The following is a 26,913-nucleotide window of genomic DNA, read 5'->3' on the forward strand; positions in this document are numbered from 1 at the left end:
AACTCTTCCTCCTCCTCCTCTTCCTCCTCCTGCAGTTATATTTCATCAGTGAGAAAAATAAACCGGCTTGTCCTTCAACTCCAGAGTCGATTCTGAAAGCTCAAATCTAAAGGAAGTGAAGTGGCAGCAGATGAAGCTTTTCCTCGGCTTTCTGAAGTCCAGAGTTTTTTCTTCACACTTCAGCGCCGACTGGAACTGGATTAAATTCAGACGGATAAAAACCACACAGCAGCCTCTGAATCCCGTCATGGAGGAAAGTCGGTGGCGTTACGTCTGACTCACCACCTGCTGCATCAGATCCTTAAAACAAGGAGAGTTCAGCTTTTTAGTGAAAATCAGAGAAAAGAAAATCAGCCGTAAAGCTGTGGAAGCAACGCCTGGTGTTCCGGTCCAGACCTTCGTCTCAAACAATCTGTCTGAGGTCGGATCTTACAGACCGTGTTTTTGTTTTTTCCAGTAAACAGGAACAGGAACCAGCAGGGAGGTGAGGAAGAGGAGGCTGAAGAGCGCTAGGCTGGTTTCCGGGGAAACCAAACCGCTGGCAGCAGCATCACCTCTTCCTGTTCGCTGAGGGAAAACAGTGAAGTCACCCGACCTGCAGGGACGCCGGACTCCACAGTCAACTGACCGTCCTGCTGCTGACGGTCAGAAAAACTCTTCATCACTTGCAGAAAACATTTAGAAGATTTAAAAAAGGCTGAAACTTTTAGATTAGAGAGTTTTATGATTTTTATCAGCAGAAACAAACATCAACACAGCACTGGTGGTTTTTAGGCTGATGCTAACACCAGTTAGCATGCTAATACCAGTTAGCAATAGCATCCAAACGCTGTCTCTGCTTTAGGCAAGTTAATAAACTTTGTTGTTTAACATTAACTGCTTTAAGCATTTTTAAAAACTACTCAAATGTTAAATCTATAAACTGATAATAATGTTACTTCATTTATGCAGACGCTCCATCTGCACTGATGAAGATTCTCTTTGTTAGCTGTCTGGATTTTCAGCTCCAGTTATTTTCTGTTTGCTGCGTCCTTTAAGATTTGATCTGTTTTAGTTTCTTTGTTGCATCACCAACAAAACGTTCGACAATCAGTAAAAAAGATTTCTGTTCTTTCATAAACTGCAGTAAATCTGATCTTATGGTTGGAATAGAAACAGATTTAAAACTGAAACAAAACATTGGTACTGATGAGAATCATCTTAACTCTAACGTTTCTAGAACCGGTCCAGAATAACAGAATTATTTGTTCCCAACGTTCTGCATGAACAAATGAAACATAAAACCGGTGAGCAGTTTCCAGTTCAGAGGCTCTGAGCTTCAGGAGATTTTAATGACTTTCATCAGAAGCTCCTAATTAAAATTGATCAGTTGATTAACCGACTCGTCCTCAGAAATCAATGACCCTGATGATGATCTGCAGAGTTCAGAGCAACAACCAGTCCATTAAAAACACAACAGCCTGGAAAATCACACATTTTAAAAACCAAATATTTAGCTCTGAGCTAAAGCTCCAATTTAAACCTCAAACAAATTATTAGTTTATCAACTAAATATTTTATACTGTAATATCTAAATATTTAGTACTGAATTAAATATTCAACTTCTAACTAAATATTTAGCCTTAGCTAAATATTTAATTTGCTAAATGTACTTAGCTTAAAACTAAAGCTAAACATTTAGCTTTAGTTTGAAACTAAATATTAAGTCTAACTAAATATTTAGTTTGAAGCCAAATATTTATCACTTAACATTTGGAACTGTAACAATTATTATGTTATTATATTAAAGAATTAATGATTAATGAATAAATCATTTTTAACCCAAATTATTGCTGTTAATTTTTGACCATATAAATTCACAAATGGGACGTCACGTTTATTTTACGCTGATTAAATTATTGACTTTGAGTAAATGAGTCAAAGTCAACATTAAATCCTGATGGATGGAGAAAAACGATGAGAATTTATGGGGCAGAAGATGAACTTTCCTCCAGAACAAACTTTATCTGCCTGAAACCGTAAAGCGCCACCTAGTGTTTATTCTTAAAACTGCTGCTAGACCTGAGTATCTGTCCAGAACGACCTGGGCTCGGTGTATTTGCTGGACTCAGTCAGTATCTGTGATGGGCTTGGTGTATTTGCTGGACTCACCGGCGGAGCATGGCCCGTCATGGACTCTGGAGATGGATCTCTGCTGCTTGCAGGACGCCAGCCGTCGGTAGCACTCGTTCTGGTAGGTGTCTCCATTAGAACCGCACACCGGGATGTAATTTTTGTGGCACTGCGGGTCAAACCCAGAGGTCAAACTGGTCAGAAATGACTCAACAATGGCAGTAAACATGCTCAGACAACGTAAATCCTGAAAGCTCAAGTAGGAGCGAAGAGGAAAACCCTAAAGCAGCTCCACGGTGTTTCTCAAGCAGAAATCTGCATCATCGTTTCCAAACTCTAATGGAAAAGACAGAAACAAATTCAAAAGAATATTTTTTCTGTCCTGTGATCAGTCCCTCAGTTTCTGTGCAGCTTCTGGTTTTCAGTTGGTTTTGTCAGATCTTTGCTTGGATTGGACAGAATCCAGCTGAGGTTCTGATTAATGAGAGGAAAACATGGCAGAAAATAACAGAATAAAAGAATAAAAGTTTGAAACAGGTAAAATAACTGCTGAGCTCTTTTGATTTTCATGTCATTAGAAAATAATCTGATCAGATTCTGTTGCCCAACATGGCGCCGTTAATGAAAAGCATCTGAGCCGTCAGGATGATTTGATCTGTAAATCCATATCCAATCAGAGCGGGACGGCCTGCAGCCTGACCGCCGCTCCACGGAAACCGACTGAGACCAGACTGATGAGTTCTGACCGGTCCGGAGGTCCAGACGAGTGTTTGGGTTTGTTATCAGCTGAATACTGAGAGACACTAAAAATCAACAGCAGAAGAGCCTGGTGCTTTAACTAGGACGTTCTCATCGGGAAGACGACAGAATGAAGCAGAAAAATTTCCTTCAAGGAAATCACTAAAGCATTTTGGAGAAATACATTTGGAAAATATATTCTTAATAATTTGAACCAAATGAGGCCCTAAATATGAGGAGCCGTTTGTAAAGTTAGGCAAAAATGATCAGCAGTTATTTGGGTTGTTTAGTCTGTCATGAGAGAAACAGAGGGTTCATCTTTTAAACCATGTTAGCTGTGAGGCTAAATATGTAGCTAAACTAAATATCTACCTTAAAGTTTAATCTCATTTAGCTTAAAGCTAAATATTTAGTTTGAAGCAGTGACATTCATTAATGGGACATTAATAAGTAACATGGTAAAATATGACTTTGAATAAAGATCCCAGCATTTTTTTCTTATGAAAAACTAAATAACCCAAATTATTGCTGTTATTTTTGATGCTCTAACTTTACAAACATCCCTTACAAATTCCTCTGAGTGGAGACATAATTATTTAAAGTCGTCTGAAATGTTGCTCAATGATTTTTGCTGTTTTTACCTGGAACTGGCAGACGCATTTGAGCTGCGCGCCGTCGTCTTTGCATTCGCCTCCGTATCGGCAGGTGGAGACGTCGCAGACTCTCAGGTCGCTCTTCTTCTCTGACAGATCTGCAGCAGAGGAAGGAAATAATTCAAAGCTTTAAATCATGTAAACATCAAGATTTTACTCATCTAAAGAGAACAAAGTGGTTTAATGAAGCTCACACAAAGTACACATTCAATAAATAATGACTTTGATGAGGATTTTAATCACAAAGTTTCTGTTTATTTTGTGGGAAATGGATGATGCAGTCATCAAGCCTGATATTCATCAGAGCGTCGCTAACGAGGAACATTTCCCAAAATGTCAGCGTGTTTGAGGTCGCAGCCGGCCGCCGCTTTCCAAACGCAGAGAAGTTTCTCCTGCTTATCCTGAATCAGTTCTGCCCTTTACAGCTTTTTATGAGCAATCAGTTAATAAAATGCCACAACGTGACTCCTCGATGGCCGCTTCCTTATCTGGCAGAGCTGAAGAGGAGATTAACCCACACACACACACACACGCACCCACGCACACACACACCCACACACACACACACACACACAGGATCTGATAATAACAGGCCTCCACGTGTCAGAAAGCAGAGCCTCGCTCCTCAGATTTCAGCCTGCAGCAGGACTGGCTCTCAACAATCATGTAATGGTTCATAATTACACTGAGCAGCTCCTAAAAATGGCCGCTGAGGAAAACGCCGTACAGACGGACGGACGGACGGACGGTCTCATCCCTCCTACTGGAGGCTTTTCATCCAGAAAACTTCACACAGAAACTGTTCATATGTTTAATGTTCAGAAGTTTCTGTTTTACACTGAAATATTTACCTGCCAGAGTTTGAAGTAAAATCAGGAGCAGAATCCGGTTTAAACCAGAAAACCTCCTTATTATAACGATATGAAAATACTGACAGATAAAAAGTTAAAGACATAAAGCGTTTCGTTGTGACGATTCTTCTCTCCTGTTTCTTTTAGACAAAGTGTTGCTGTTTCACTGTTACAACCTTTCTGATTTAATTTGATATTTTGGGTTTACTGACATATAAATCTCATCATAACAACATATAAAAATTATTATCTTGCTATAATAAGAAAGTTTAATGAGAAAGTTTCTCAAGACGTAACGAACTTCGTTGAGTCGCTCCGCCCTGCTGAACGTCAACGACTCGATCTGCTGGTTTCCATGGAAACATTTTAAACTTTTTAAAGGTTTGAATCTTTTTAAATTGATCTGAATAATAAACTGAACTGAAAACCAGGATCTTCTGGATATGATTGATTTTTTTGCCTCAGGATGAGTTTATAGAAATGAACTGAATTAAATTGAATTTTCCTCTCAGTTTTACTCTGACATGTTGAATTTGATTTATTTTTTTATCTACGTCCCTAAACGTGTTTTTTGCTTCCTTCTGATGGAATCCAGCCGTAAAACTCGACCGTCGTCTCCTGGTTCTGGTGCAGAAAGCAGGGAAACATTTTCACAGTGTTACAATGTCGGCCTTTTGGTGAACAAAGAAAAAACTAGAACATGTTTCTGAAGTGCTGAAGTCGTCCGCAGCTTTAGTGGAGAATCAGCAGGTCTGCTGGTGGTTTTTAGATGTTTACATGCAGCATCCATGAAAACTTTTAATGGTTTAAAACCAGTTAAGGCCCCGGCTGTGAGACTGGGAGCTTTTCTGCCGTGTTGAGCCGAGCAGCAGGGCTGGAGCTGCAGCAGGGCTGGAGCCGCAGCAGGGCTGGAGCCGCAGCAGGGCTGGAGCCGCAGCAGGGCTGGAGCCGCAGCAGGGCTGGAGCCGCAGCAGGGCTGGAGCCGCAGCAGGGCTGGAGCCGCAGCAGGGCTGGAGCCGCAGCAGGGCTGGAGCTGCAGCAGGGCTGGAGCCGCAGCAGGGCTGCAGCGGCGATGTGCGGCTCTGCAGGCGTTCACGGCTAATTAAGTCCATGCAGCGTCTGCATCCATCAGCACCACCGCCTGACACACACACACACACACACACTCAGAGCTGTGTGTGTGTGTGAGGAGAGCTGGGAGGCAGGACAGCTTCCTGTTTCCAGGTTCTTAATACCGAAACAATCAACCAGCAGCAGTGGTTAAAGGTCCAACTGGAGCCAAACTGGAGCCTGAGAGCAGCTCCCAGTCAGGCTGAAGCAGCTGCTGCAGTTCCTCTCAGCTTCTTCACTCTCATGCATTTTACAGCAGCAGCAGATTAGAAATGCACATAATCTGGATGGAGGCAGATGAGGCTGACAGAGCGCCCAGGGGAACGTCCAGATCCCCGAACGCCACAGGGCCGGGGCGCCCAAACACACTGCTTCACACACACACACACACACACACACACACACACACACACACACACACACACACTGCTTCACACACACACACACCTTCACACACACACACGCACACACACACACACACACACACTGCTTCACACACACACACACTCCTTCACACACACACACACCTTCACACACACGCACACCTTCACACACACACACACACACACACACACACACACACCCACACACACACACACACACACACTGCTTCATTTGACATTTTATCAGTGGAAATGCCTTTTTCTTGTACATCTTCTTTGATTTTTGCCTCTTATTTTCTCATCCATTCATCAAAATAAAAAATATTAATTCTGATATTTTTATTTAAGATGTTTTTGCTTTATTTTTGTTTAAATTGTTGAACATTTACCTGGTTATTGATCATACTTTTCTTCATTTTATTATTTTTTTCCTCCATTTATTTTTCTTTTTTTGTCTATTAAATGATTTTCCTGAATTTATTGCATTGAAACATTTTCTGTCTTTGTTTCTGTTTGCAGAATCAGATCAGTGGAGGAAATGAGATCATCGATTATCGTTATTATTGAAACATAAACTAAAAAAAAATGTAATTATAGTAAGTATATTTAGTTTTCCTCGTCACAAGCTGGTAAAGTTTGTCAGGAACCAGCAGGTTCAGGAATCATCTTCAGAATATTTCAGATGAACATTATGGAAACATTTCATCTTTTCTTTGGTCCAAACCGAAGAACCAAACATCCCATCAAACATGTCGGATCTTAAACTCGACCTTCATCTGTTATGTTTCTGTTTTCATTCAGAAAATCCAGATTTAGTTCTTCCTTCATCCTGAAAGACAAACTTATAGAAAACATTCTGGCTCTGACTCCCGACGGCTCGTTTCAGAGAAGTCGAACCTTTTCAGTCGGGCATCAAACTAAAAGTAAAAAAACAAAAAACTGTTTTTTCTCTCCAGAGTTTCTTTTTTCGTTTCATCACAGAGAAGAGAAATCTTCTGAAGGTCTGCCGCTTTGTCCCCGGTGGATGTGAAGCATCACTGATGCATGATGGGACGTGAAATCCTGTCACGCTCGTACAAACGTTCCAGTTTTCTGAGCAGTTAGGAGCGTTGAGAACGGATTAAAAAAGAGAAACTCATGAATCCTAATCAGACCAACAGATGAAACCAAATTCAGCTCGGCCCGTTGGGTCCGGGGCCACCAGGGGCCCCAACACCGATAAATTAACCCGTGGTCACTACGCACTAATCAGAAAGCAGGAGCTTGATTTGTTTGGACCGACATGATGGAACAAACGCAGCAGGAATCCTGCAGAAACCAGCAGATTTTCATTCTACACTCAGAGACACTGCAGGGAAGAGGCATGACCTTTGACCTGAACCCAGGTCTGAAGCCAGATGTTTACATACGCTGAATAAAAATATGCATCTCGGTTTTCCTCCCAGTCTGGTGAGAAATTAGACGAAATGTTTCCTGTTTCAGGTCAAAATCAACAAAATGATTTTCATTCGATAAATGACAGAAAATCGAGTTTTTTTCACCAAGATAATAGAAGCACTTTATTCATCCCAGCAGGGAAATTACTTCTAACAACAACAACGCGTCGAATCGATACGATTGTAGCGCATAAATAAATCCCAAATCTACTGTTTTATGCCGATAAATGGTCTAAATTGGAGTTTTAAGTGTGCTATCTTCCTGTTTTTGTGTAATTTTGATGTTTTCATGTAAATCAGTTTAATTTTGTGACTTTCGGCCTGAACCAGAACCAGAACCAGAACCAGAACCAGTGGGATGAGTCTGATCTTGTTTATCGGTTTCAACAGAAACCAACCTGGTTGAAGTTTACGTCACTTCACTCAGACACGCCCCCTGGTGGAGAGGCAGGATTTGGACTGAAAATGTTACTGATTTTATCAATAAAAAGTTTTCATTTAAATTCTGATTACAGACCCAAACTAGCAACCAGTTACTGAGGACTATTTCTTCCTTGTCTTACTGGTTATTTTTACAGTACCAATAAATAAATGATCAAATATCTGGTGTTTTCTGTCTCAGTAAATGTTCATACAAGCAAATATATTGTTATAAAATGCCTATAAATAGTTTGAACCCTGTTGGATTCTTTTATTGTTTTACAAATCTGTTTAGCTTTTTGGGACAAAAATTAACTCTTTAATGTCAAATGAAAAATGATTTCTACAAAATTATGACAAATAAAAATATGTAACAAAATACATTGATTCACTCACTGACCTCATTCAACAGAGGTCCAACCAAATGGTACCAATATTTCACAGATATCAGCTGAGAGCAGTGAGTGTTAGACATTTTAATAATGCTAATCTTTCTTTAGCCTTGGTGCCTTGCAATAAGAAGGTTCTGGGTTCGATTCCCGGCCCGGGGTTTTTCTGCATGGAGTTTCCATGTTCTTTAGTCTTTGGCTAAAAACCACGAGCCGTTTCTCCTGATAGCGCTAGGCTAACATGTAAGCTTTGGTTGTATTTACCCAGAATGCACTGCGCTGTAGTCCACTTCCAGTTTTCGGACCGGTCTCCAGTCCGCTTGGTGTTCACATATCACACTGAACCCAGTTTGATATGTTCACTTCAACCGAACCCAGTCTGAGGTTTGCAGAACCAGTTAGCTTAGCGTTCACACCTCACCGACCGAACCGGACTCGGTACCAAACACTCATCAGTTTGTTTTCTGAACTTTGTCACGTTTTCCTCCTGAACTCTGAGAACGTTTCCTCCTGGAAACAAAATGTCGCTGCGTTTCTCAGACGGCCTCTGAGCCTCGGAGAGAGTTCATTAAATGGATTCACTCTAATTCACTTTCATTTAAAACATTTGCCAAAAAGCCGTTAATACGGCGGCTGGGTTTGAAGCGCATACCCGCCGCTGATTGACGGCGCGCTCTGTGTTTCTTGGTTCTCTTAATGGAAAAGCTATTTGCAGACATGAAGCCCTTTCAGCTGTAAATCTAGTCTGGGTTTTATTTGCAGGCAGCGTTCATGTTCTGCCTGAATGACGGAGCCATTATGCAGCTTCGCATTATGAGCAGTAAGAGCTGCTCCCCCCCGGCAGGACGGAGCCTTCAAACAGGAACACATTAAACATCGTCTCACTGCTGGACGCTCCTTTACTTACAGGAGGCGTCAAAAATTCACAAGCAAAACAAAACGCAGAAGCAAAACCATCGACGCTTCAGTCGTTTCCTGCAGAATTCGGTGTTGATGAAGATTACATTATTAATGTTCACTTCCTGCTCTGTTTTATGCTATAAACTAAACTTTGTCACAAAAAAATGCCACGACAAAAATGTTATTCTACCTCCTCAACAATAAATTAAACATGAAATATTTTCATTGAGCAAATAAAGTAATCAGATTTGATTTGTAATTTGCAGGAATAAAGCTGAACGGCAGTAAGTCAAAAATAATAAGTTGTAATAACACGAGAAAAAACATAACAATACAATTATAGTCATAAAATTACCAGAATAAAGTTATTTGACAAAAAGTCCTAATGTAAGAAGAATAAGGTTGGAATAACATCAGAAAAAATGCAAAATATACAAAAATAAACTCAAAATATTACAGAAATAAACTCAAAATATACAAAAATAAACTCAAAATATTACAGAAATAAACTCAAAATATTACAGAAATAAACTCAAAATATTACAGAAATAAACTCGTCATCAAAGAATAAAAGTTGTAATCTGAGTGATTGAAATAATAATTTTATACAAAAGATTAAAATGTTGAGTGAAATTTTACTTTCATATCAATTTGTGATTTTTTTATCAGGATGAAAATCCCAGGACGCTGTGGCGTCATCAGGCGGTTACCTGAGCAACCAACAGTCAGTGGGAACAGCAGGTGGAGGTCAGAGGTCACCAGCAGTCCTTCGGCATGTCTGCCTGATGCAGGGCGACATGATGTCATTTCCTGTTCTGGTTTCATTTATTCATCAATTTACTGTGAAAAGCAGAAGATTTTCAGCCAAGCTAACATGTGACCTCTGACCCCGCTGGCTCTGATGGAGCCTGCTGACCTTTCAGGAGTTGAATGAAACGTTCTGGACGTGTTCGCTGCTCTGCTGGTGTGAAATATTCACCACTGATTTGTTAACAAGCAGGAAAATATCCAGCTTGTTCGTGTTTAAATGATTTTTTAAAATTTTTTCTGTCTGGCGGCGAATCCGGGTCCAGATGTTTCCGTCCCATCAGAGCAGCTGCTTCCTCCTCCTCTTCCTCCCCCGGCGTCTCATTTGCATAATGGCCGCCCTGTAACTCCGTACGGTTTGATTTGTAGCGCAGCGTGAGGAAACGCCGCGGCGAGCGCAGCTTACAGCCTGGTCCTACTGGGAGGAGCGGCTCTGGTTTGACTGGTTTCATCAACGACCGACTGGAAATGAAACCCAGGATCTACGATCCGGCAAGACGAGAGAGAAAAGAATCTGAGCTGAAAACAGCCTGAAGTTTAAACACAAACATGTTTACATCAGAGAGACGGAGGCGGATTAAAGCAGCATAATCAGATTAAAAAGCCGTTTAATTATCTGGAAAAAACCCAACACATTAAATATGAAGAATATTTTTAGATTTAGAGCAACAAAAAGGAGTTAAACTCCAGAGGCAGGAAACTGGATCCATGTTTCAGCCTCAGAACCAACTGGGCCAATGAAACGGCTCCACAGGTCCAGAAAGGTCGGGTTCTGAAAAACTACAGAACTGAAACTAAAACTATATTTTCATCTTGCTATGCATAATTTATAAATGTTAGTTATAAACTAAATATTTAGCTTTCAAATGAAATATTTAGTTAGCATGCTAGCCTGCTAAATATTTATACTCAAGGTAAATATTTAGTTCTAAACTAAACATTTATTTTACAAACTAAATATGGAACTTGGAACTAAATATTTAACAGGCTAACAGTATTTAGCAAGTAAGCTAGTTTTATAAATATTTGGCTTCCTAGCTAAATATTTAGTTTTCTATCTCAATATTATGCTAAGTACATATTCAGCTTGCAAACTAAACATACAGCAACCATGCTAATTATTTAGCAAAAACTGAACTAAATATTTAGCTTTCAAATGAAATATAATATTTAGCACTAAATATTTATTTTACAAACTAAATGTTTAGTTTACTTGCTGAAGCTGATGCTGTCCTCTGATCCGGTTCCAAACAGAACCGGAACCAAAACGAGGAACTGGATCCAAACTGGATCCAAACTCCACCCAGAAGAAAAGCTCCACCCACCCAAACATTCAATACAGTAGAAACTCAGTTCATGTTTCTGAACAGAAATAGATGTGAGTTAAATAGATGTGAGTTAAATAGATGTGAGTTAAATAGATGTGAGTTAAATAGATGTGAGTTAAATAGATGTGTGTTAAATAGATGAGAGTTAAATAGATGTGAGTTAAATAGATGAGAGTTAAATAGATGAGAGTTAAATAGATGTGTGTTAAATAGATGTGAGTTAAATAGATGTGTGTTAAATAGATGAGATTTTCTCCAGAGCCTTTAAGCTTCAGGATGTGAATCTCAGATTCTCAGAGTTTTTCCTCCTGAAGCCAGTTTTAGTTTTAGTTTTAGTTTTTGTGATGAAGTGAGGTTTTGCCCCAGAGGAGCTTTTGTTCCTCGCAGTCTGTTTACGGCGCCTCTGCCTGGTGGAGGCTCCAAACCGGCCCAAACCATCCTGGACCGGGCCCGAACTCCCGCTGCTCCGCTCCAGCATGAAAGCCCAACAAAGAGGCTTTCAGCCCACAAAACAGTTAAAACCTCCATTATAAAACGGCTTCATTTGAAGCGGCTGTCAGCAGGTCAAAGTCTGCTGACAGGCGAACACAGGCCCGCCTCGTCACCGCCTCGCCGGCCTCCATTTGCATTTTCACTTCCAGCCCTGAGCCGGTTTTCTGCCCTTTACCTCCTCTGTCAGGATCCGTCTTCCTCTCTGCCTCGCGGTCGCCAACCTCAAACTCTCACAATCACATAAATCTCCCCGACGGCGTCCTAACGGCCACTGAGACGGAAAATCTCTCCCCTGGTATTGATTCAGAGGCAGCGTCGCAGCCGGGATGGGAGTTCAGTTTTCCTTCTCCGTCCTGGAGAGGAAGGAGAAAATATCTGCAGACTGAAAACTCCTGACAAACTGGTTCCAGCTCTAAAACAATCCATTCCTCTGAACAGGTTCCTGGAGCGTTGATGACGCTGACATCAGTAAAGATGGCGGACAGAGCTTCAGATTAAATCGTTTTCTGGGTCATAAGAAAAGTTTTCTCACCTCCCAGTCAACTAAAAATAATCTGCAGGAAGTGAGTCGAGTGTTTGTTAAATCAGAGAGACAACAAAGCCTCCTGAGATCGTCTTCACATCTATCCCAGAAGAAATGAAACGTTGCAGCAGCAGAACAGAGTCTGTAACGTTATTTATGTATTCAAATGGACAATAATAACCTGCAGCTGTTTCAGAAACATCTGGATTATTCCCAGAACAGCCAACAGGAATCTGGTTCAGCTCCGTTTCGTTATCAACCTTTTAATCTTTCTTCTTCTGCTGATCAAATGAAGATTTAAAGGAACTGATGAACCAGAATCAGAGGAAATAAAACCATTTATGTTTTTTGAAATGTGTCATGTATAAATATTAATGAATATTAATGAGACTCTTTCATTTCTGTAAATAAAAAAACGTTTGAATGAAGTTTGGTTCAGTAAGAAATGTTTTAACTTCAGTCTAAAACCTGAGGAGCCGCTTTGGAGCAGATCTTCAGCTGTTTTTGTTTTCTGCTGTCAACAGGACGCAGCAGTGTGAGCCCACACACACACACACACACACCCACACACACACACACACACACAGATTTATAGAGGTTCTGCTTCCTGAATGGATCGGCCCAGAGACTCACTGAGGCGAGACTAATCAGGCCTATTCCAATCCCGGGCCCAGTGGTGGACGTCGACCCCCCAGCAGGTCGTCTGCTGCACTTCATGCATTTTAATCGGTGCAACGTAGAGCTGCAGACATAGATATGCAACCTGACCAGCAGGCTGGTTTCTTACCACAGAAAGGAAAACAAAAAGATAAATGATGAACGACCCGGTCCGAGAACTGGAACATCTAAATGTTTTATTTACAAGTTTTATGTTTTAACATAATAATATAATTATACCTGATTTATGTGTCATTTTGTTCTGTTTTTAACTGTTATAATTATTAATGTTCATTTTAGCCGTTTGATTTTAAAACTGATGTTAACTGTTCATTTGGAGCCGGTGCTGCAAATGAAGTTCCTTTATTTTATTTTATTTTATTTTAGTTTAGTTTATTTATAGGGGCAGAATCTGCTGGACTGAAGTTAAGAACCAACTTGATTTTCTCTCTCGTTTGAATAAACCCAGTGAACCTGAATGTGTCTGAAACGAGACGAATAAAGAAAATTTAAACATTCAGTTCATTTAAACTCAATGTTTTAGGCTGGAAAAATCTGGGATTAATGATAAATTACCTGTTTCTGCTGGATTTTCTCTCCTGATGCAGAGTAAATCTGAGACGTTTAAGGTTTTAGGAAAAAACAAGATCAATATGTTGGCAAACAACAAGTTTTCCTGCTGAACATTAACAGATTTACAGGTTATAATCTTAGTTGGATTTTGTCTTCAGTAAAGAAATTCATTCCTTTAAAAATGACTGGCAGATTATTTCACTTATAACAATAGATTTTTTTACAGTAAGACAAACACATTTTTATCAATATTAATAATTATATTAAGAAATAATATAATATTAATAAAACTCCTGTTTCTTTAGTTTTGTCTCATTTCAACCGAACTAAGATTTCTGCCTTGGAAACTTGGTTAGATTTTGTGTTTTTACAGTGAATCAAGTTTGTTTTTTTCTTACTGGTGTTTTTTTTAGTCTATTTAGTAGAAAATTAACTAAAGTGCTGATGACTGGACCTCCAGTCCTTTATGGGACGTTTGTGGCTCATAAAGTCAACACTAACAGCGGCCATTATGGAAACAAAATGGCCGAAATTAGGGCTGAAGAGATTAACTGGATTATTGTAATTATTGAAATAACTGTCAACTAACTTAGTAATTGATTATTCTTTACCTGGAGGACATGGATTAAGAAAACAGGACAGCAATTAAACTAAAACAATAAAATATATATGTTTTGCTTTTAAGACCAAAAAGTCTTTAAATGTGCTCTACCCAAAACTAATGAAGAGCTTTAGCTTCAAATTATGGTTCAAATTCTCTACAACAAAAATCACTTTAGTGCTTCCAATTATTAATCAGTTAATCCCAAATCATCAGCAGATCAGCTGTAAACTTTACCGATTTTAAAACAAGCAGAAAGATTTTCAGCTGCAGATGCATTAAATGTTCACTAAAGAAATTATTTATTCTTATATTTTAGACAATAAAAGATTAAATTCTGTGTTTATTTGCACGTTTTAGAGTAACATCGTTAGCATTCTGTACGGTAACGAGCTAGCAGTAGCCCTCATGCTAACATGAACATTTCCATATAAAAGATAAAACAAACATCCTGGACTGAGGAAGTGACTGTTGGTCAACATGCTAGTGATTAGCCACATGTTTTATTGTACTGTAGAAAAAAGATTCAAATAAAAAATCTGCATAATCTGCCAATTTTCTATTAAATGAATCGTCAGAATAATCTCAACTATGAGCCACAAACATGTTTGGCTGCAAAGGAAACCGGATCTTCAACATGGAAACTCAACTTTTTTCTTTTGGAGGGAAATGTGTAAATGTAGGTAAATATCTCAGGAAAGGAAAGTTGAGGAGGCTGAATGAAGAATTCATAAAAACAAAGAGAGGATGGAGGCAGCTGCTTCTGCAGCCAAAACGCTGCGAGCTAAAAGCTCCTGAGGGATTCAGAGGTTTAAAGTAAACAGAGCAGCTCATCATCAGCTGGTCACCAGTTGGTCACCAGTTGGTCACCAGTTCCCATCTGCCAGTCGTTAAACTGGTCCTGCTTTAATTACAACGTTTCAGTTCCTCCAAATGTCCAGAAATGCTCTAATTGGCCCAAATATCATGAAACGTCACACAGAGCTGAAAGACAAAATCAAATCTCTGAGCTGATCTGAGTAACTTCAGGTTTTCTTGAATCTTCCTGTGAGTTCAGTAATGGAGACGACAGCGGCGCGCTCTGCCTTCAGAAAGTTTAAATTGCTGCAGGAGGACAGACGTTTGTTGAGACGGCTGATTTATTTAAAAAACATCAGTTTTAATCCGTGTCTTCTGGGTTTTCTGCTCAGACTCGTATTGACGTTCACAAGCTCTCTGCAGCCGCTGCAAGGAGCGAGTCCGACTTCTAATGAGTTCCCTGAAAGAACTGCAGGGGCATCGAGCTTTTTCAAAATCTGACAGCTGACTTTTTAAGCTCGGTCTGGAACATTTACCTCAGGCCAATCTGCAGAGGTTACTGAAACTTTAACAGGACACTTACATCACAAGCCGACTCACAACCAGGCCAGTGAAGTTTGGTGCAACTATTCAGATCCAACAGAGTCGACACAATCAGGACAAAACTGCAAAGTCGAAATGTTGATGTTCGCAGCAGGACGACTGAACACAATGAATGTTGGAGAAATGTTTTAAAAATGTACAGCAAGGCGGCCATTTTGGGTCCATTTTTGATATTCACACACCTCTAATCTTAAAAAAACTCCTCCAAGGGATTTTGAGCTTTATCATTGGTCTGTGTGCAGTTAAGGGATGGGGGATTAAAAGTTATCAAAATGTTTTAGTTTTTGAGCATGGCCCAGTGGTCTATTCACCAAAGCAAACGCTATAATTTTCACAAACAAAGGTCAAAGTGCACCAAACGTAATATGAACCTTACACTGATGTATATTTACCTACTTTGTTGTGGAGAATTAGTTTTCTCTAACATACATTTTTATGTTTCTGATGTTCAGGAACGTTTCTGATAAACTTTAATAAAAAACATCCGGGAGGAAAAACCCGATTCCTGACCGACGATCCGGTCAACGTAAAGAACCGAACTTCTCATCCTGACACAGAACCGACCCATCACATAACTCCAAAAACAAAATTAAAAGATTATTTTCGTCTGATTTTCTGTTGGTGACAAAAGCTTCACGGTTCCAGAACATTTTTTTACTTGGATTTTGTGACGTTTTTAATATTTAATGATGACTTTTTACAATAAAAGTAAAAACTTCATCACATTACATTAGTGAACAAAATGCATCAGACAGAAAAACTGTTTTCATGATTATTTGGTGTTTTGGTTTCCTGATCATATTATTATTAGTAGTAATAAAATCTTATATTCAGTTATTGGCGAGTTTCTCTAGATGACGTTTGTCCTCTAAACGTCCTGCAGGTGGCAGAAGGCCGACTTTGTAACCGTCTTTATGTGACTCTGAAGGTCCAGATCTGATCTCTGGTTTCTGTCTAATAACTGAAGCTTCATGTTGATTTCAGATCATCAAAACTGGATGATAAAAGTTTCAGTCTGCTGTTTTAGTCTCAACTGAACCTTTATTTTGAAGGACAGTTTTGTTTAGAGAGACTTTATAATTCATTTTATTTGTTGTTTTGTTTATTTACTTTGGCTATTTAAAATGTCTTCAAGTTCCAGAGTTAAAAGTTTATTAAAATTGAAAGTTTATTCATCTTTGAGGATATGTTCTTGTATTATTAAGCCATTATCATTATATTGCTGGAAAATTGACTCAAAACAACAACATTAATTTTTATTGCAATAATTTCTCAGACAGTTTATCGTCCAGTTATTGTTGAAGATGATCAGTAAAGAGAGGAATAAACAGGAAGAAATGACCACCAGCAGCTTTATAGCCTTCATGGTTTCCTGAACCGCCTGCTGCCTCCACCTCGACTTTAAGGAGTTTCTTTTTCTCAGCTTTAATTAAACTAAAGTTTGAAAGTCGACTTCCAGCAGCTGATGAACTGAATCTGTTACCTCATGAAAGACAATTAAAAGTGTCTGTCACCTGTTAATGCTGCAGCTAATTGGTTTGAGCTAAACTAATAAAAGAATTATTTCCAAGCTGCAGGAGATCAATGAGAGGAGGTGAGCTAATTTAACCTGGAAAGCTTTTATTTTGGCGAGCCGACGGCCCAGTTTGTCTCCAGAAGAAACGAGACGAGAAGTTTTAAACAAACAAACCTAAATTATTGGAACGGCTGAGGGAGAGAAAACGCTCCAGCTGAAGTTAGATTAAAAAATTTAAATTATGAAATACACAAAATGAAACAGAAGAAAAAAACTTTGATGTTTGAAACATTTAACTTATTTGAACTGTTTCTGCCAGAAAACATGGAAAACAAATGGAGAGAAGAGCCACTTCTGCCCCGCCGGGGTAAAATATGGGTTAATAAAACAAAACTTTTATTAATATGTTTTCATTATTTTGAAAGGGAATCAAATTAAACTAAAATTTATTTCTATTTTCACATTTTCATACAAAGTGAATCATCGAACTTCTGCAAATGGAAAACAATTCTGCAGAATAAATTAAGTGAACTTTTCTGCAAATATGAATTATAGAAATGAAATATAAAGTAAAGAAAGATCCGTGTGTTTCTGTACGCCTCTACATCTGGCGCACAGCTGCATCAATGAACAATGAAGCTGCTTCTCTTTTCCTATTGGGGGTTAATTTCTGCTTCTGGACGATCTGATTGGACGCTGGAAAAGACTGCTGTTGTCTTCATGTTGTGCTAAACGGAGTTAGCCTAGCGGCGAAGCCATGCTAGCCTGAAATAGCATGTTAATGCTAAAGATGTAGCAGCTGCATTGATGCCAAGATGAACCTGCCATCAATCTGACGGTTTAATGATCTGAATGAAATATTAAAAATAATAAGTTTGATAATTTAGCATCAAAAAGATTTTTGAATTGAAAATGTTGCTATTTTGTTGATATGTATGAAAAATACAAAACTTCTGCAATTTGCTCTAAAACACAATAAATGAGTGAAGGAAGGTTTTCTAATGCAGGATGAACTGAGATTTTCTCACATGACATCACAGCATCACTGCATCCTGATTGGACGGTTTGTCCCGGGTCAAAACAAGCCTGTGGTCCAGCGGTCTGGAACCAACATGGCTGCTGCAGACGTAACGTTCACCGTGTTTAGTTTCCGTTTGGCCGTTCTCCAGAAACTTGTTATTTTTGGAGCCAAGAAGAAAAGCAGCCGGAGTCTAAAAGCCTGTGAAGCTGCAGGACGTGAATAACGAAGCTCCCTGTAATCCACAGGCCTCCCTCTGGACTCCGTTATGTAATGTACACAAAGATCTTCAAAGTGTGAAAGTAAGCTCACACTTTTCACAAAAAAAAGAAAAATGCTCCCAGAAAGTTTCAAGAGACATTTGTTAAACTTTCAGATCTGAGACAGGAAACAAAACCATCAATTATTTAAAACGTTGATTAAAATTCAAGTCTTGAAGTTATAAATTCAGAGTGAAGATTAAAAGTTTCTTCAGTCTGGTTTTCTTATTTCATCATCTGCAGCTCAGCTTCTTGACACAAACACAGAAACAGCTGGAGGACAAGAAGAAGAAGAATAAGAATCTAATATTCTGTTTAAAACTGAACTAAAATAAAACCAGGAATCATCTTTCTAACACCAACATGGTGGCTGATAATCATTGGGATGTTTTATGGTTCAAACTGTGAATGTTGAAAATGTTACGTTTGATGGTCAAAGTGATGCTGAACTTTGTGATGAAGAAAAGAGAAGTACGGTGGCCGACAGGTGCAAATGCGCAGCAAAAGAGAAAACATGCAAACAAAAAAGAAGACACCCCCGAATGAAATGCAGCAAATAAAAAGAGAGACGCAAACACCCCCGAATGAAATGCAGCAAATAAAAAGAGAGACGCAAACACCCCCGAATGAAATGCAGCAAATAAAAAGAGAGACGCAAACACCCCCGAATGAAATGCAGCAAACAAAAAGAGAGACGCAAACACCCCCGAATGAAATGCAGCAAACAAAAAGTGTTGAAAACGGAAGTGCTCCAGACCACTAGGGGGAGTCAAAGAAAATAGTATTCATTTCTATGGGACCAGATGCAAGATTCTTCTTCTTCTTCTTCTTGGTATTTATTGGCGGTTGGCAACAAACTTACAGTAGCATTACCGCCACTTACCAGTATGGAGTGTGGTTCGAGATGGTCTATAAACTTTCACTTTCTACCTTTTCCCTCCATTAACTCCTGATTAAACATACCCCCACACATACACACCTGCTTATATTATCCAACTTGCTTATAACTTTATATACCCCTCTTTGATATTCTTTACACATTCACACCCAACTTGCTCTACTCATATCCTATGAAATAGCTTTGTTTTTTTAAGATACCGAATAATTATTTGAATATGTCTACTCCCGAAATCTCTCCTCAAAAATTCTATTAAATTAAACCTTTCTTTAATACCTACACACTCTCTCAGCATGCATCTTCTCTCTTCTTCATACTTACAACACTCTAAAATAACATGCTCTATTGTTTCAGACTTCTCACAATAATCACACTTTCCAGATGCAAGATTCAGAGAGATACCTTTACTTTCTTTCAAATTTCTTTCTCTGAATCTTGCATCTGGTCCCATAGAAATGAATACTATTTTCTTTGACTCCCCCTAGTGGTCTGGAGCACTTCCGTTTTCAACACTTTTTGTTTGCTGCATTTCATTCGGGGGTGTTTGCGTCTCTCTTTTTATTTGCTGCATTTCATTCGGGGGTGTTTGCGTCTCTCTTTTTATTTGCTGCATTTCATTCGGGGGTGTTTGCGTCTCTCTTTTTGTTTGCTGCATTTCATTCGGGGGTGTCTTCTTTTTTGTTCGCATGTTTTCTCTTTTGCTGCGCATTTGCACCTGTCGGCCACCGTAGAGAAGAGTTGGAGAAACGGGACTCGGACAGTCAGGAGGAGAAACCTGCAAACCGAAACTCCAAAAGCAACAAACTCCTGAGTGGAACCCGGTCAGAACCTCCCGCCGCCGCCGCTTGTGTCATCAATCAGAGCGATTCGCTCGGAAACACTGAGAATGAGCCGACAGGTGGAGGCTCAGGATTCATCCACATTCAGAAAGCAGAAGGAACCGATTATCCTGTTTGCTTCTGCCTCATTATGAGCAATAAAACAATCGCTGAACAGATTCAAACAGAAACCAAACCATGAAACGTCTGATGCTGAAAACAGTTTCATCCCAGCAGTTTAACCTGAGGACGTGGAGACAACACAGGAAGTGATGGAAGCAGGAAGCTGCTGATTTAAAGCAGCAGCGACCCAAACATGACGGCGCCACACAAACACAACGGAAACGATGGCAACCGGCTGCTCAGTCCACCAATCACATGATCAGCAGATTATATATCTGGATTCTCTGACAGGCACCAAACAGACGCCTAAACTCCTGGAATGAAACAGCCGAAAACTCCAAACAACCAGCTTCTTCTGGGTTAAATTCAAATCATGAAAAGCTTCAAATAGATTAAAAAAAAACTAAATACCAAAAACATCATTAATATAGAAATTAAACAAAAACTGTTGTGTTTTTGTAGTTTTGAGGATCCAAATCCAGATGCATTGAGGGGAACCATTTTGAGAATCAAAACTGGGAAAATAAAAATCGGTGCTAACAGAGGTAACCGCTAACAGAGCTAACCGCTAACAGAGGTAACCGCTAACAGAGCTAACCGCTAACAGAGCTAACCGCTAACAGAGCTAACCACTAACCTAGCTAACAGCGCTAACAGAGCTAATGGCTAAAAGAGCTAACAGCACTAGCAGAGCTAAAAGAGGTAATTGCTAACAGAGCTAACCACTAACCTAGCTAACAGCGCTAGCAGAGCTAACAGAGCTAATTGCTAATAGAGCTAACCATTAACCTAGCTAACAGCGCTAGCAGAGCTAATTGCTAACAGAGCTAACCACTAACCTAGCTAACAGCACTAGCAGAGCTAGCAGAGCTAATTGCTAACAGAGCTAACCACTAACCTAGCTAACAGCACTAGCAGAGCTAACAGAGCTCATTGCTAACAGAGCTAACCACTAACCTAGCTAACAGTGCTAGCAGAGCTAACACAGCCCCCTCCTCTCAGCTCCAGAGGACAGAATGACCTCATCAAGTGGTTTCATTGCAGGGCGTCGGGGTTGTTGAGGCGGTGACCCCGCGAACAGCAGCGAGGAGTGAATATTTTCTCCAGATGAGCGCTCCGGCTAAACGGCGCGGCTGTAAACCGTAAACAACACGGACAGGACATCAATATTCATCCGCGGTCCTGTTAATGTCGGAGCGGCTGCTGAAAATTTAATCACGCCTGTTTCTCTCTCCTGACTTCATCCGTCATGTCGGCGTCGCCGGACTGAGGCTCCGAGAGCTTCTCCCAGGAGGAAGCAGTTTAAAAGCCTCGCAGGCCAAATTACCGCCGTGATTTCATTTGTGTTGGCGAGGGAGAATCAAACCCGACCTGACCCGAACCGAACCGAACCAAACCGAACCGAACCGAACCGACCCGGCTCGGCCCGGCGACAGAAAACAACGCACTGCCGTGAATTTGTAGAGTCAAAAATGAACAGCAATCAGTTGATATAATGGAATTAAATTTACTTTAAACCATATTTTAGTTATGTTTTTCATCCTTTTATATATGTCACAGTTAATAATAATAATAATGATAATAATAATAATAATAATAATAATAATAATAATAATAATAATAATGAATAACGTTTCACTCTTTCATTATGAATAATAATGAAAAGAGTCTTAAAACCCAAACAGCTGAACAGTTTCAGTCTGATGGACATAAATCGAGTTGGTGGTTAAAGTCAACGACCATTAAAAATCTGCAGGATTTAAATGTTTTATACCTATTAAATCATCAAAGGGATAATTGTTCTTATTGTTCTCTTCTGTCTCAGAAACCAGAGCGAGACGATGCTCTGGGTCAAACATCTGATTCCTGCAGCTGCAGATAATTTAACCCTGGAGGTGTTGAGAGAAACCTCTAAAACCTCTAAAACCTCTGAAGCTTTGGGATAATTAAAAACCAAGATGAGACGAACCACATCCTCACATCCTGACATCAGGAGAGGCTGCAGAACAGATGTGTCTCCTCAGCGACCAGCAGCCACATGAGAGGGAACCACAAACATCCACAAAGCAACAAAACATCCACATGCCGTCCAGTTACAGCCTCCTGGCTCTAGATGAACACATGAATCATGACGTTTGGATCAGAACCGAGTTGGAAAGACATTTTGCTGCTGCTGTTCACCAACAGAGAATATTCTGCAGAGACGCGACAGACAGTCGTTTGTTCTGGACACCAACACCACAACAGAATCGGTTTTTTGGCTCCATTGCCTGATGAAATCAAACTCATTGATCTTTCTCTGGATGAACCGCCAAACTCTCAGGTTTCCATGGTTACGCCTGCTGAGACTCTGTGAAAGCTGCAATCAGAAACCCTGAAACCTGACAGCCAAACTCAGAATCTGCCCTCTGACCGGTGATGACTGGTAGTCCACAGTGGATGCTTGGTGCTTCTCCAAAGCTGAGTTTTCCCAGCAGACCTCGAACACAGCAGCCAAAAGCCATTTTGTTGGTTTTTCTGCGACAGCGAACGTCGTCTTGACCTCTGTTTCTGCAAACGATAACTCAGAGAGCCGAAACTTTCCTGTCATCCGGGATCAATCCGTTACTGCCATGCTCACGGGCTCTGAGGCAGCGGGGGGAGGGGGGGCGATGACACACTTCCTGTTAGTAACCGTCTGGAGATTCATGTGACTCTGAACGTTTCACCTGCAGAAGGTGAGAATCGTCTCATTCCAGTTCTTCACATGAACGCGGCTGGGTGAGTTTCCCTGCTAACATGATGCTGGTCTCTGACTTTAAATATTTATTAAAACAGGAAGGAGCAGATAACATGAGATGAGCTTATGAATATTAGATTGTGATGCTGTAGATTCATATTAACCTCCTCACTTTACATGAATTCATATGAACAGAAATATGTTTGTTAGAAACTCCAGAGATCAGGAAAATCTAATTCTAGAGTTTTAATACATATGAACCATAAAGCAGTTCAGTATCTGCAGCTTCAGCTGTTTGTTTACATCATTTACTTAAATCTGTTTCTGTTTAGGAGCTGAGAAAAATAAAAAATAACAGTAAAGTGTGAAACACCTGCTGATGGTTTTACCTTTCAAAACATGCGGCTTCAAATCCAGTCCTGATTTACGGAGAGATTACTGACTATTAGAGTCCTTTTATTTTGAAATGTCACGTTTTGCCCAACATGTTGGAGGTGAAATGGAAATTAGAAACATGTTCATAAAGAATTAGATGATTTATGTCAGGAGAATAAAAGCTGCATCCTAATAACTCTGGATTATAAGCCGTATTATTTTCTAAACATCAGACTGAACAGAAACGCCATCATGTCTTCCTCTGGGTTTTAATGAACCCAGAGCTCCCAGTCTGAACTGGTTTTGTTTTTTTGATTGTTTGATCCATAACAGATCAGCCTGATGAACTGAAAGTTTGATGTTTGCACAAAGAGCAGCAGCAGCAGCAGCAGCAGCAGCGCTGCAGCCCTTTGTGCCGCTGCAGCCTAGTCAAAGCAAACAGATTCATCTCCCATAAAGGCAGAAGAAGCACTAATGAAACATCCCATTACTGAAAGCAGAGCCCGATTCGGTTTAAAGGCTTTAATCCGATTAAAGGCTCTAATGATGAAGAAGTGACTCTGATCCCTGCGGAGCGGATCAGGAGCATCCGGAGCCGCAGGAACACGGACTGCAGGAGCTGCAACGCAACAGCAGAAAAACTTCAGGACAAGTCCTGATGTCCTCCAGGAGCAGCAGCAGCATCAGGACAGAGTCGGTCCCGTGTTGCTGCAGCAGCATGAACCCAAAACCACCTCACCCATCCAACCTGGCAACCCGCAGCCCGCAGCCTTACCTGAACACTCCTTGCCTCTGCCTTTGCACTCCCCGCTCTGCGGCTGGTAGGAAGCCCGAACCTCCGGCCCGGCCAGCAGCAGCGCCAGCAGCCAGGCGGACGCCAGGCACCGGACTGCCCCGCCCGGGCGCCGGCGGCACCTCCCAGGGCCCGTCAGCATCATGGAGGAGACCCGAAGCCCGCAGTCCGCTCGGTTCGGTTCGGCTCGGCGTAATTCCTGAAGAAACGCGGCTGTCCTGACGGCGCGTCCCGCACAGAAGGAGCTCCAAACGCGGGAGAGAGGCAGCGGAGCGCCGCTCAGGTCTGAGGCGGAGCAGGAGCGATGATTCCTGCGGGATTCCGGGTTCAGGAAGCCTCAGAGGCGGTCCGGTCCGGCAGCAGCATCCTCAGTCCGAGCCTCCGCCGCTCAAACTCCGAGTCTCTCACAGCGGATCTGATGTCACTCCCGCACAGACCCGCAAACCACCGGGGCGCTCCGGCTGCGCGTCCGCCGCGCGGCAAGGAGGCGGTGAGGGGCGAGACGCGGCGCGCAGAGCGAAGCGGCAGCTGCGACCACAACAAAGAGACCCGGACTGAAGAAGAGGAGGAGGAGGAAGAGCAGGGGAGGCGGGATGGTCACGTGAGAGGATGCAACACTCCCACACACCTCCACGCCTCTACATGCACACGCACGCGCGCACACCTTACACACACAGCCAACAAACTGCAGCAAACCGGAGAAGAAGAAGAAGAAGAAGAGGCGGAAGCCGCAGAAGGTCAAAGTTCAACAAGTTGAAGATTCATTTACTGGTTTTCATCAAGAAATCTTAAAAAATATAATAAAAAATAAACAGAACTGGGTTGAAATGATTAATCAATTATTAATAATCAGCCAATTTAGTGATGAAATGAAACGACTGTTGGTAAAATCTATAGAGAAACTTTAAAAATTACTAAATTATTCATTTCTCCTGATTTTTGTTGCTTCTTTTTGGTTTTTGATTTTTTTTTCCCCTGTAAGAAGTAAAATATTTTCCAACTTAAATTGGATTTTTTTGGTCTTTTTTCTTTTGCATTTTTTATATTTAGAGTCTGGTGTAACATAATAACGCATCAGTTTAACAAAACTAAAGTTTTCTTTTCAAAGCAACATCTGAGAAAATTCAAAAAACACTTTATTGATCTCAAAGGGAAATGAAATGAACTGAAAGTTTCTTCAGGAGAAAAGTTTTCATGATCTGTGGAAACAACCAGGAGATTAAAAGGTTATAAATGAAACTTCATAAAGATTTCAGCTCCTCCTGACCATCAGGGTCAGAACATTTATGGATTTCATTTCCTTTTTATTTCAAAAACACAAAATCTTACCAAGTATTTTTATATAGTTTCTAGTGAAAATAAGACCAAACTAACTTAAAAGTAAAAAGAGCTTGTTTTAATTTAATAATAACTTAATATTGGTTAAAAAGTTCTTGTTACATTATTTTACTTATAACATGGGAAAATGTTTTGTTAAAAGTAAAATAATCTCCAAATGAAACTAGAACTTTTTCATCAATATTTAGTTATTATTGCCTTAAAACAAGATCCTGCATCTTTATTAAAAGTTACTTATAAATTATTTTTGTCTTATTTCAAGTGTAGTCAGATATTTTCACTAGAAACTGGACCATAAATACTTGGTAAGTGTTTTTGGGATCAATAAAGTATTTTTGAAATTTTGAAAGCAAAAATTTCCCTGCGATGAAATGAAAGATCCTCTGCTGACCAGGAAGCGTTTCTCCTCTCTGCTCTTTCTGCTAAACTTTGCCTGATGAATAATGTGAAGCTGGTTAGTTACTGCAGTCAGAAGTAGGTCAGTCCTCGGACTGCTGGGTCCTGCTGGGTCCTGCTGGGTTCTGCTGGACCCGACGCGTCCTGCTGATCCCGGCGCCGCTCTGACTCATCTGCTCCTTAGCTCAATCATGACTGAACACAAATCAGGAGTTCATAACGTCAGAAAGCTGCAGATTCCTGAAAAACGTCAAAAAGTCAAGCCTGCAGCTTTCTGGATGTAAAAACTAGAAGTTGTTCATAAATAACATAAATTCACAAAAGGCTTTTAGGGAAATCAGAGAAAAGTTCTGATCCGTCACAAAGTGGACCACAGAGTAAAACATGAGTTAACAGAACTTTAATTTGACCAGGATGAGCTGCATTTATGTAACCAACACTTATCCACACTGACAAGCAGTAAAGTAGGAAAGAAAGAAACCAGAACAACAGAAAGACTTTGGAGGTAAATCGTTGCTGTCAGTATAAAACCAGATGATGAATCTTTACTGAATCCCAGGCAGTTGGAGCCAAACTTCCTCCTCCTGTTTTTCATCATTTGGTTTATTAAACGTCTTCTTGCCAGATTTCTTTAAGTTTGGAATATTCTGTAAAAACTTCTCAGTAATTTCTCTCTGAGCTTCGTCTGTTTGGGTTTTTATTCTCCCCATATGGCAGCGATCACCCAGACAGGTTCTTAACAGAAACTACAAACTTTTACTCATCACTGGATTTTATTCAGTTTTTTGACGACTGATTTTTTTTCTGTTGGAGTAAAAGTAGGTTAAAGTACCGTGACGCCCAGGTGTGGCGGGTTAAGGACCACCTGCACCATAAACCTTCAAACCTCCTATAAGATGCTGATAACTGCCTGTTTTAATAGTTGAAACACTAAATATACCAAATATCCTTTGCTATGCACAGTGGAAACCGCCTTAGCGCTAACGCAGCAGCTAACATCTCCATCCTTCCTCATCTTCACTCGACCAGCAGCTTGTTCAGCAGCTTTGCTCCATGTATCTCCCAGGCTACATTTACTTTCAGTAGATATTAGATATGCTCTAAAATATTTTTTCTGCAATAATTGAAACTAAAATCTACAAATAGGTGACATTTCTGCGAATCCTGAACCACGAGGAGGCGAGTTTCCACTCTAATGCTGTTCTGACTTAGTTAAACTTTTATACTCGACTGAAAATATTTATCTTTTCCAAATTATCTGCACAGATTCTGCAGAAAAGAAGAA

General features: G+C 40.4%; 1 protein-coding gene across 1 annotated transcript in view; it reads right to left on the reverse strand.

Moving 5' to 3' along the window:
• tmeff1 (transmembrane protein with EGF like and two follistatin like domains 1) overlaps positions 1-24,449 on the reverse strand; it is a 47,663-nt gene extending 23,214 nt beyond the window's left edge. Inside the window, exons 1-3 of the mRNA XM_023335377.1 lie at positions 23,877-24,449; positions 3,492-3,601; positions 2,152-2,281 (exon numbers count right to left, since the gene is read on the reverse strand). Coding sequence (XP_023191145.1) covers positions 2,152-2,281; positions 3,492-3,601; positions 23,877-24,039 — 403 coding nt within the window. The 5' untranslated portion in view covers positions 24,040-24,449. The remainder of the gene's footprint in view (positions 1-2,151; positions 2,282-3,491; positions 3,602-23,876) is intronic.
• Between the last annotated feature and the right edge of the window lie 2,464 nt (positions 24,450-26,913).

Source organism: Xiphophorus maculatus, chromosome 6, assembly GCF_002775205.1.
Source record: "Xiphophorus maculatus strain JP 163 A chromosome 6, X_maculatus-5.0-male, whole genome shotgun sequence".
Taxonomy (NCBI): Eukaryota; Metazoa; Chordata; class Actinopteri; order Cyprinodontiformes; family Poeciliidae; genus Xiphophorus; species Xiphophorus maculatus.